This window comes from Vidua macroura, chromosome 1 (genome assembly GCF_024509145.1).
Source record: "Vidua macroura isolate BioBank_ID:100142 chromosome 1, ASM2450914v1, whole genome shotgun sequence".
Classification (NCBI taxonomy): domain Eukaryota; kingdom Metazoa; phylum Chordata; class Aves; order Passeriformes; family Viduidae; genus Vidua; species Vidua macroura.
This window is the reverse complement of record NC_071571.1, coordinates 44,091,629-44,103,656: the sequence shown is the minus strand read 5'-3', so window position 1 is coordinate 44,103,656 and position 12,028 is coordinate 44,091,629. Positions and strand designations below refer to the sequence as shown.

Here is a 12,028-nt window from a genome sequence, read left to right as displayed (position 1 = left end):
AGGTATGGGCATGTCAGGCCTCTCCAAAATCAGGACCACACAGAGTTCAGAAATACAAATCAACTGCTCTGGAATAAATGTAACTCAAAGGTTGGGATTCTCCATAGGAAATTATGATGCTGTAGTAACTCTAGGCTGTTAGACCTCAAGCAAACTATTGCTGCAGAATATACACAGGTATGTACAGCTGCTTACTTCCTGTTCAATTTAAATGTATGTGACTTTTTCCTCATCTTTCATTTATAACCCGTGTCTTGACAGCTGGGCATGCTGCACTAAAATGGAATTGTTTTGTGTGTACCCATGAAGGAAACTATTCACCCTTACAGACACCAAGCAGAAGCTTCACATTCTTCAAACAGTTTTACTCTAAGGCACTGTAACAAGTCACAGCACTAATGCAGAACTGAGTGCTTCAAAATGATCATGACTAAGTGGAACTCAGAAACCAAATGCAACAACACAGAAAAGAAACAAAAAAAACCCACCACTATCAATAGAAGCACCTTACATTAAAAGGTCATTATCCCTGGAAATAAGGAGAGGCAAAATAAATTGTTGTAGTTTCCCTCTGTAAGAGGATTTTAGCCCTTTCATTCAGACTAACCATATCAAGAGGTCTATGGAAAAGACACTTGTTCGATTCATGGCAGAGAACTGTTGAGATGATGAATGTTGAAAAATCTGTTTACACACCCTCAGGGACAGACACTTCTGTCCAGAGAGCCATGGCTATATTAAAACAATTAAAGGGAGGTATTAATTATGAAAGTGGATATCATTGAACCAGTTACCATTTAGAAGTCAGGTTTTTGAAGCTGTGACCATAGCTGTAAATCACCTTTCCAACACATACACTTCCTGACACAGTGGGTGAGGAGAGGAAGGAAGTTACCAGAATACTTTGAATTCACCTCATTCATCATTCATTGTAAACTGATTTCCTTCATGATCAATTCCTCAGCATTACTTCATTGTCAGTGGATGATCCAGAGCTTACAACAAAAACAAGAGAGTTGTCCTCATGAATTTATGTCTGGCTCTGCCAATACTGTATACTCAGCATTGTGAATATGCACGGAATTCATTCCCACTTTGTCACCCTAGAAGATGGGCTAGTGGCTCTGCTCATTTGGTAAGCAACACAAACAGCACTGTTTGGGGTGCCAGTTCCTTCATACCAAATCATATCAGTGCCCAGCTGAAAATTCAGACCCTTACAGGCAATGATATCATGTTGCACTTTACATCCTCAGAGCATAGTCACATGGAAAAGAGAAGAATTAAAGAATTTGTCCTTGCTTAAATCAAGAGTTTATTTTTGCAACCTTAATGCTATTTCAACATTTTATAATGTGCATGTCTCTTAACATAAGATTTTTTTCTCATCTCCAACACACAGAACTGTTTATCAGTGGCAAAAATCTCTCATTCCCCAAAATTTACAAAACAGAGGGCTTTTTCCTTATTTAGAAAGCAAACAAATGTGGGTACAAATCCTCCATCTCTGAATATTTTTAGCCTCTCTTAGACCAACCACAGAACACCCCTTTCTCTACCTCAAAGCTTAAGCATCAAAACTGAGAACCACAAATCACCCATTTTCTTCTGTCCCTTACAAAAAATTCTCATAGTAACCTTTCTCTGCTCTCTCTGTGGTCCTTTTCTCTGCATCACATCCCTCACCCCTGCTGTCTGCACCTTTTTCTCCTAGTAGGCTTTAGGCAAATGTAATAGTGGCCTTTCCCACTTTCCACCATGACTCATTTAGCAGTAGGGGTGTAAGAGTTTACAAAACTAGTCAGGTTTATTGTTGGTAGCTTTTTGTTGATAAATAGAATGAGTGTGTTAAAACTATTCAGCACAAACTGCTACAATGCATACTGGTACAAAATAAAAGGTCATTAGAGGCCTTATGGTTGATTATAAGAATAAAGTTTTATTAAATCCCAACATTTAAAGCATTTGTTATACCACAATTTACGTATTTTCCAATCCATTCTATAGTAATTATATAATAAATATAATTTTCACAAAGTGATTATACTATTATATTCTGCCATTAATTCTGCCATTAATTAACTCCTACTCAGCCCCTAATGAACTGACCTTTTACAGGATGAAATATATATTAATTTAGTTAAATTCTCCAGATTAAATACATTACACACACACATAAAATTTACAAAAAAAATTTAAAAATTTAAAAAATAAGCAGCACAGCTATTTTTCACAATCTGAAATACTGAACACAGGTCTGCATTGTGTACATTCATATCAAACTGGAAAAAGTATAGAAAGAACCATGAAGGACAGTTAGAGATAGCTGATTAGAGAGATTATAGAAACGGTTCATTCCTTTTATCAAACAGAAACTTGATCTAGGATACTTTCCATTCATAATTAAAAAGCAAAATAAGAAAAGGCTTTGAAGTCTTTTGGCATAGAAAGAAAATATTTTAAGTAAGAAGTAATCACCAGCAAACAATCTTTCAGAGGGAGAGATACAAAAAAAGGGCAAGAACTAAATTACATCAGGAGAACTCAATAAATGTATGAAATGACAATATGACCACTCCTAAAAGGATGCATTTCTATTTCTGAAATGATACATAATCATTTTCCAAGAGAGGCACATACAAAGTAATGAAGAAATTCTGGGATGGAAGGACCCCTTCAGCTATGTTTTTGCATACACTTGATCAGAATGAAGAGAGAAATAAAAAAGGGCAGGGAAAAAAAAGTAAATAATACTAGCAACTCACTGAGAAACTGACACAATCTAAAATCAATCCCACAAATGCCTCCAGTTGAGGAAACTAGCTTAACAATTAGCCTTCTTAACATGGTAAGAACATTCAGTGCAACAAGCACAGAAATCCTCCTGGACTACTGGCCAAGTGAGAATACTCTGCACCACTAAGCACAGAACACAGCTCGTAACTGAAGGCAAGTTGACAAGTAAACAGAGGGTTACAGGCAATCAAAATTCCTTCCTCCTAAAAACATCTGACACTATGTCACTGACTGCTAAAACCCTCACATGGATCTCACATGGACAGCGGGCAGTGTTGAATACACATGGATACTTTAGGATACTTAAGCAGATAGTATCACAAAATCATAAAAAAAAAAGTTTACAAAATTATAAGTGGTGGGAAACAAATTGTCTAATCTGGCAAGCAGAGAGCATGGCTGGTAAGGTATTCAGTCTTTCAGAAGAGGACTGACTTCTCCAACAATTCCACTAATCTTTGTGACACGTTTACAGTATTTCTCATTATTCCTGAGTAAAAATATATGATGTTTGTACAGAGGAGCAGGATACAAAACGAGCATAGGAATTAGAAGCTCTGCCTGGGAGATATTCAGAGTGGATGAAGTCAAACCTCAAAATCTAACCTTGAAAAACCCTTAACTTTACAAAGTTAAGTACTTTTCACACACACTCCTACCTATCTCCTTCAATATGAAAACAGAAGCTAGAAGCTGAAGAACAAAACCGAATGTTTATGGTTGTCTGGTTCAGGATCACATAGGAAGGCAGGAAAGGACTGAACACCACAGCTCTGGTCTCCCACCCTCAGTCTCCTGGATAAGAACCACTCTCTCTTGCAAGTCTGCCTGAAAGGAACACGGGCACTGGTGGCCAGAAAGGCAGAGCAAGGGAAACCCTGTGACTACAGCTGCAGACTACAGAGGCAGGTTTTCCAGGCTCTCATGGTTTGTGATGTTTCATGCAGCAGAAATGAAGTGGGAGAGGAAGAGAGAGAAGATGCACAGAAGTGTTTCATTAGCCTGGACAAAAGTCACACATGATTTTACATCCTGGCTTTCTTACATGAACACAAAGATATAGAAAAAAGAATGTTCGTATCAATTATTCTCTATTACCTCAAAAATCCCGTAATTATGTTAATTTATGGTAAGACCTTCTGTGAAAGATGGGAAGAAATCCTCTATCCATTATGCCGTAGCAGCTTCTCTCCTATGTGGCCATCAGACAACCAGGACACTGACATGCAAATGCTCTTAGGGAAAGTCACCTGCTGCAGAGTTTAGTCTCATTAAAAGAAGACATAATTTACTTAAATATTGAAGTCTTTAACTTATTTGCATTGTATTGAAATAGCATCTATTTACTCTTGCAAGAGAAAAATGATGGAGGAGAAATTAGGCAGAAATAAAAAATACAGAATGAATACAAAGGACACTGATTATTTCCGCTTTGGAATTAGTGCTTTTTACATGGAGGTACTGTATGCTCAGACAGCAACAGAAGTTAATTTTGGAATTTTCCTCATTTGCTTTTATTAGAGCTATTTTCAGTAACCAATTACTGGATGCCCAGCTATTCTGGGGAAAATGCCTGAGAAAGATAGTTACTTTCACCTTTTGATGTCCGTCTCACCAACTTTTTACCTGGACAAAACTGAATTTCAGAACTGATGCCTGGCAATTGATAGTACTAGTAAGAACACAGACTGGAAGCCCTGGCGCATGCTGCAGACAGCTAGCAGGATAAAAATATCCAGTCTCAATTATAAAAAAAAAAAAATTAAACTATTAAACTCTTCCTTTCCCATAACAACTCTAGCATTAAGCCTCCTAGATTTACATACTCAGTGCACACTCTTGCAGACCTTTCTGCAAAGCATGCAGAAGTGACTTCACTGCACAAGCTCAGAACTTCACCTGCCTGAGATTTGATAAGGCAGCTGCCTGATGGATACCAAACAGTGGAACATGAAGTAGCTGTAGGACACAGGTATTACTAAATATGCACAGGACACACATTATCTCTGTGACATCAGTATTATCTTTAAATGCAGAACCTCAATGATAATGAACTCAAAGACATAATTACTTCAGTAATTTAACATGTCTCAAATTTGTTTCATAGGCCCAAGATACAGTTAGTGTTTTCTGCTCAAACTTAACAGAACCTGCTGAAGTTCAGCCCAACACGTCTTCTCTGACTTCCCTGAAAAAGGATTTGCTTTCATAGTAGAAGAGCCAATATACTGGCCAAAAAAAAAAAAAAAAATTAGAAGTCTGTCAAATGGAAAACTCCTCAAACTCCTCAAGGAGAATGTAGAATAATCTCTGTTATTTCGGCTCTGCTGCCCAGCCTCATGGGTATTCCATAGTACATCGTTCCCGGGCTGACATAGACGAAGGTATTCTGCCCAACTTGGTACAAGCCAACAAAGAACGGATTCAGAAGATAAGCTCCCGCATTTAGAGGGAAAATCTGCCCTCCATGAGTATGGCCAGAGAGAATTAAATTTATGTCTGGCCTCTCCAGAAGGGCCCACTTTGCAGCAATTGGCTGATGAGCTAAGAGCACTATTGCATGCTCACTGCTACAACCTCTGAGAGCTTTTTTCAAATCCATGCCATGTCCCGAATAGCGCAACACATCTGCTTCAATATCATCCACGCCAGCCAGGCAGAACCAGTCGGAAGTGCTCTTTGGTGAAACAATCTTCACATTCTCGTTATGCAACGGCTGAATGTTAAATGATTTTAACAGCTCGAACCAGTTGCTAACATCTGAGGTGTAGTACTCGTGGTTTCCTGTGACAAAGTAAGTCCCCAAAGGGGAATCAAGTTCTCCAAGAGGCTCAACAGCAGGTTGTATGATCTTTGCCTCAGCATCAGACAGGTCCCCAACAATCACGGTGATATCTGGTTTTAAAGCCTTAACCATTCTCACTATCATGGCAAGCTTGGTCTTCCCAACTGTAGGCCCCAGGTGGATATCTGAAAGCAACACCACTTTCAGGTTATTCATTGTTGAGGGCAGTTTGTGAACTGGAATCTCCACTGAATTCACAGTAGGGGGCTGGGAAGCATTTAACAGCCCAACAACAGTCAGCACAACAGTCAGCAAGACTGCCAGAACTGGTTTCAGTGCTGTTCTGTTCTTGTTGCCCGTGCCTGCCTTAGCGCCTCTCCCAGCCAAGAACTTGTAAGCCTGCTCTACAGAGCCTAGAGTAAAGAGGAAAAAGATGAGAATAATATAGGCCCCCAAGCAAGTGTAGGCAGCTAAAGAAAAGAAATAGGGCTCTTCTGCAACAAGAAACAGCAAGGTAAAGAAGCTTGAATGAGCCAACGCTAGAAACATGAACACAGCTATTTTCCACAGCATGAAACAGAAGGAGCTGGCAGCTGAAGACCTGGTGAACGTGGTGACTGTGCTTCTCCAAACATGAAGAGATCCCATCAACATGAGTGTATTAGCAAACAGTGCCATTTGCAGCCTTAGAAGCCAGTGCCGCATCCTGAAATCGAGTTTTTCTGCCAGGTAACTCCGCGATAGCATCATGGAGAAGAAAACAACTCCTGCAGCCACTGCAGCCTTTGCTTCAATGGGCAGTTGCTTGAAGGAGATCATCTTTGCTTCCTGACTGCTCCCTTCTATTCTGCAGAAGTCTCCAGAAGTCAATAATGTGGTTATGAAGGGATGCCTTGGGTCAACAAAGCCTGCAACCAGGAACCAGTATGAGCCGCTTTAAAATATTACACACATTCCCTTTTTTCCCAGACTGCAATAAAGGACTGTTACTCTACATACTATACAAGATGCTGGGTCATGCAGAATCACTGTCATAACAACACAAAGGAGATGTGCTGAAGTGGAGTAAATCAGACAACAGAAAAGACTGGATGCTGAAGTCCCCTTCCAAGCTCCCTGTCTGCTTCCCTCAATCATTTCTCCCCCATACCCCCTTTTCTTTTAAACACTTTTTTCTCATCAAGACTTCCTAATAGTAGATGGCAATACATCACAACAGGGTTGCAACGAGTCCTGGGAACAACCATTACAGCACTTGTAAATCCCGTACACGTTCTGGGACTAAGTTGCTTGTGATATTACCTTAATACACGATTTCTGTTCTTCTTGCTAAGCAGTTGGCTCCATCTGAAAAGTAGGCAACACCCTACATCATTCTTACCAAATGCAAGAGGTTCTACTAACACATGCTACAGCAGCAGTGAAATCCCCACTGGAACAGATGCAACTGTGGTCCCAGAAACTGCAGATGATCAGCAGATATCCTTGCCTGCTGTTGTGAATCAGATTTCTCCAAAGCCCTGAAAATCACTAGGATCTGAAAATCAGTAGGATCAGTGAAACTCACACTGTGTTTTGCTACTCACTTCCACTACATGTAAAGTTTTCCAAGACTCAACACCTGTTCTAGTATATCCTGGTCTAACAGGATGTAACCAAGTTGAAAAGGGATTCAATACTACACCCTGCTCCTTTAGAAAGGAGTACAGAATCTAATGCATGACTGTTCACAGACTTGAAACAAACAAGCAAGCATCAGTTATGTTTGAACGGTAGCAGAATTCCCTGGTTTGCTCTGCATTTTGCTCAGTCATGGTGTTTCTATTAATGCTCGGGTTGCATATTTCTATTTAGAAGAAAAAAGAAATAAAAAAAGAAATATTTATTTCAATCATAGATGAAAGAAGTTTGGATAGTCTTTCATAATATACAATAGAGACCATGTCTGACATAATAGTCCCATAATAGCGTAGTTATTTTCAAAACACTTCCTGTCTCTCAATCCACACTTAGATACAGAAAGCAAGCAATCATTACAGCCAAAAATATCTCAGAACTAGGGCACAAAAGCAGCATTGTAAGGCTCAGCAGTGAGCCTGAGCCCAGAAGTCTGCGAACCCCAGTTTGCCAGGTTGCTTATCTGCTGCATATGCCCTCTCAAGCTAGTTTAAAAGAACATTATCACATTATCACATCTGTGATGACAGGACCCTGATCTACTTTGAGGACTAGACCAAGTTTTAAAAAGACCCCCTCCCTTAATGCTTATGTCAGGGAACATAAGGGAAATCGTGCCTGCCAGCCTCAGCTCCTCAAACCCTCTCAGCTGTTACTAAACTCCTCTTAAGAAATAGTGCTATTTTGCACGTATGTCTCTACAGAAAACACACAGAGCTAGGAAGATAAGAGCACAAGAAATGCCCTACTGGTTCAAGTCCATAGGTCTTCTAGGCACCATGCAATACTCTCTCTGGACAACAGCAGTAAGAAACAGTTTAAAGAAATGACAGGACCCTGGCCACAGTCTGTGGTCTGCTCCCTCATACTCCTTCAGCTGACACAGCTGCTACACTAGGGATGTTAGAGGGCAAATCCTTGCACAGTCATTTCTTGTTGGAAACGGATGTTAGAAAGTCTTGGATGTTGCTTATGAGCCTGACATATTTAAATCTGGCAAATCCATTTTTTTTAATCTGTTGAGTACTGTCAGATCCTACAACCTCCCGTGGCAACAAATTCTTGAAACCATGTACAGTATTTTATCTGTTTGAAACTAACCTATTAAATCCCCCAGAAGTGCTAGTACTACCAACTTTGAAGAGTCTTTGTACCTGCCTGCCACCTTCAAAATTTTGGAAGGCTCAGCAACAACCTCACCCCTAAGAAAGCACACTAACTGTAACCCTATCTTCCCTTCCATAAGGTCTCACGTGATGTTGTTCTATTTTTCATACATCTTTAAGCACCCGTGCCCCATCCAACTACAACATCTACCAAGGTAATAGTGTCACTCTGCCTCAAACTCGAGGCATAAAACACGAGAACTGTGGAGCATGAGGATTCGTCCTTACGCTGTGGTATTGTGTCCCCCGGGACAAGGCGGCTACAACAGAATCTGTGGAGAACAGGAAAAACCCCTTTCCCTCCTCTCACACACCACAGGATAAGCACGTTTTCCCATGGGATCTACCAGCAGTGTCGGTACCGGTTTCCCCATGGCCCCGGGCTGCTCAGCGAGGCCTCCGCGATTCCTGGGCGCGCAGGCAGCACCGCTCCGCGTTAGGCGGCACCGCCAGCCCCTCCTCAGCTCCAGCGGGCCGGCAGCGGGCCGGCCTGCTCGGGAGAAGGGCAGGGAGCCCTCCCTGCCGCGGCTCCGGGATCTCCCTCTCGGCGCAGCCACAAGCCTGGCACCCGCGCCCCGTGCGCCGCTCATGAGCCCTAAATCGCTCATGGTTCAAAAAAGGACCGAGGCGAAGCGCCTTCCTCCAGCAGCGGCAGGAGGCCCCTGCCAGCCCTTCCTCGGCCACGCCGGCCCCCCGCACCCCTCAGAGCCGGCCCCCGCTGTCCCCGGGTGTCCCTGGCTGAGGGGGAGGCGAGGCGGGCACTCACCGCCGCCCGGAGGAGCGCGGCCAGGGCGGCCAGCGGGAGCAGGAGCCGCAGCATGGCGGGCGGCAGCCAGGAAACGGCGGCGTCAGCTGACGGCTCCGCCGGGAAACGGCCGGCGCAGGACGGGCATCCCTCCTCCTCCTCCTCCTCCTCCTCCTCCTCCCTCCCCACCGGCACAGCGGCAGCGGCGCTCCACCCCTTTGAGCCCGGCCTCCTCCTGCCCTCCCCTCCCGGGACACCCTCCTGGCAGCCTGTCATGTGCGCCTGAGGCTCTGCGGCTGGGTGCGCTGCTTCCCGTGTTAAAGCACTGACGTGCACTGTCAGGAGCTCACAGGAGACTTTGGGATGCAACCACCGATGCTGAATAGATTCAAGGATTTCTCCCACACAGAAGTTTCCAAGATGGAAAGGTCTTGCTGACCTTTACCTCCCCTGGGCAGCCCATCATCCTGACAGGAAGCACTGGGCCTGGGTGCTCTCCTTCCCATGTTAAAGCACTGTCATCCTCTTTCGGGAGCCCTGCACTGAAATCAAGAAACAGCCGCCAGTGCTGAGCACGTCTCCAAAGATTGCTCCCACGCAATAGTTGCTAGGACAGAAAGCTGATTCTGGCCTTTACCTCCAGTGGCCAGACAATCATCTGCAGCACCACCACACACACTCCAGCCGGTCCAAAGCCAGGGACTTGCCCCATCTCCCCAGAGGAATGACAGAACATTTGCAGCTTCTGCCACCTTGGCTGGGCAGAAAGGCAGAAAGAGGCATTTTCCTAGGGGACCTCATTAACTAGTTCCCAGAGCAGCCTGAATTTTGCTCACTTTATATCCAGAGCTGAAGTTTTGCTGGCAGTTTTCCTCCTGTCAGCAGAGATTTTAAACTTGATTGCTTCATAGTTGCTCTGGCCAAGAAAGCCACAAATCATCACTCAAGAAAGTCACAAATCATCACTTTGCCCACAAGTCCCTCTCTGTTAACAAGCAACAAACCAAGGAGGGCACCTTTCCCAGTCAGTTCTCATAGAACCTGTACCAAGAGGTATAGGTGTTTCAGGAATCTTATGGACCTGTTATCAGCTATGTTGATTTACAGTTCTTCTTAGTTGCTTAAAGACTAATTTGTTGGTGTTGTCATCCTGACTGGGTGGCCTATAGTAGACTCCCACAATCACACTGGCTTTATTTGTTTGTCCTTTAATCCTTACCTGGAGGCTCACTTATGCCAGTGACTGCGCATCTCTGGGGCTGAGCCAAGGCTTCTAAGCTCCTCTTGTTTGTTCCTCATGCTGTGTGTAGAAGCACTTCAAATGCAGTTCTTTGTACCCAGTGCCTCGTATAGCCAACTAAGGATCTCACTGGCGCATGGTCTCTCAATCTTTGGTGTGCTGTTCTTTTGCTCATCCCTGGTGAGCCTCATTGTATCCCTTTGCCCTGCACAGTTCTGTGGGGAGTTAACTTAGGAGTTAAAAGTCACAGTATGAACCAGCCTACAGTATGAGTAACAAAGCCATTGGTTCTCCTAAAATAGTTGGACCTGAGATCTGTAAAGTTTTTATATCCCTTGGGACTAGATGCTGCCAAAAGAATGTTTACTTTAAAATGGGTACTCCAAACTAGGCAAGCAAGCACAGGCAGCTCCCAATTTAATTAATAATTCAGAGCACAGGAACCTGAAGACCTGACAGTAATGAGAAGGTTTAACACCAGCCTTTGGGGTCTGGTTTGTCTGTCCCTGCTTGCCAAGTGCTCTGTAAAAGAAGCTGCTGGTGACATGGCTCTTTACAGGAGCTGCTAAAACATTCCTTGCCAGCAAACAGGAATTGGGTTCACAGAAATACATATATATATATATATATATATATATATATATATATATATATATATAGTGGTAGAAACTGAATAGCTGTATATCTTCAGTACCTAGAATTTAAACCTGTCCTATTTTTGGGAGGAAAAGTGTTGCTACACTTAGGGTAATGTAGATAATATCTTTTTTCCTTCAAGCTCTGTGTTTGCAACCCATTCTTACAGCCAAAACTGTTATTTCAGCTGTTGTTAGGAGCTTACCTGTGCAGGCCTGGGCTGATGCATTTTTGTGATGGATGTTCTAATTGCCAGGACCATTCAGAGAGTTTTCAAGCTGTTTTCTAAAAAAATTAAATGACTGTGAATCCATGCTGAAACAAAAAGACCCTTTTGTTTCCTCTTTATGGAAATCCCCAGGGACCCCTGTGTGTAATCTATATAAACAAGTAACCTGTCTGGAATTGCAATCAGAGGCACTGATCTCACTGACTGCAAATACCCTCCTCATAGAGGACAGTGAATTGCTGCCACAGCCTCTCCCTTAACAGACCATCTGAGGAGTTATTTAACCTCTCAAGCAGCCTGCTTGGAATGAAGCATCTTAATGTCCTCCTTTTACCTAAGGAAAGGAAAATAGGCATGTTAAAAGATAGATATACTGCAAGCATGGTGCACTTTTCACTATGAAAAAAGGAAACTCTTGGTCAGGCTCAGAAGAGAATATAACCCTAAGTTTTGTTCAGTTTCTGCAAAATCTTTCCAGCTAAGTAAAAGCTAATGTCAAGCTGAGTACTTCTCTGCTTATAGTACCTGCAATAAATTAAGAGCTTTAAAAATCTTCCCCAGATTGTGCTTAAGCACCCCAAAGTTAAAAAGAAGACATAGAAGAAATGCTGGTGGTTTTAGTTTTCTCACTTTAAACAAAACAAAAAACAGTGTTTCACTTGCAAGTTCTCTTGATGAACATGAAAGCAATATATTTGTAAGGAAAACAGAGATGCTTAGTTTTGCATCAATATGAGCTGAAGGGAAATCACAA

The 12,028-nt window shown here is 42.7% G+C and overlaps 2 protein-coding genes across 2 annotated transcripts in view; both read right to left on the bottom strand.

Annotated features, from left to right (window-relative positions):
- GLB1 (galactosidase beta 1) overlaps positions 1-9,280 on the bottom strand; it is a 41,939-nt gene extending 32,659 nt beyond the window's left edge. Inside the window, exon 1 of the mRNA XM_053973592.1 lies at positions 9,191-9,280. Within this exon, the coding sequence (XP_053829567.1) occupies positions 9,191-9,244 (54 nt within the window). The 5' untranslated portion in view covers positions 9,245-9,280. The remainder of the gene's footprint in view (positions 1-9,190) is intronic.
- TMPPE (transmembrane protein with metallophosphoesterase domain) lies at positions 1,920-9,255 on the bottom strand. The gene is made up of 2 exons (XM_053973683.1): positions 9,191-9,255; positions 1,920-6,489 (listed from the first exon to the last, which is right to left on the bottom strand). The coding sequence occupies exon 2, from the start codon at positions 6,398-6,400 to the stop codon at positions 5,084-5,086; it is 1,317 nt and encodes a 438-aa protein (XP_053829658.1). The 5' UTR covers positions 6,401-6,489; positions 9,191-9,255; the 3' UTR covers positions 1,920-5,083.
- Positions 9,281-12,028: the final 2,748 nt, after the last annotated feature.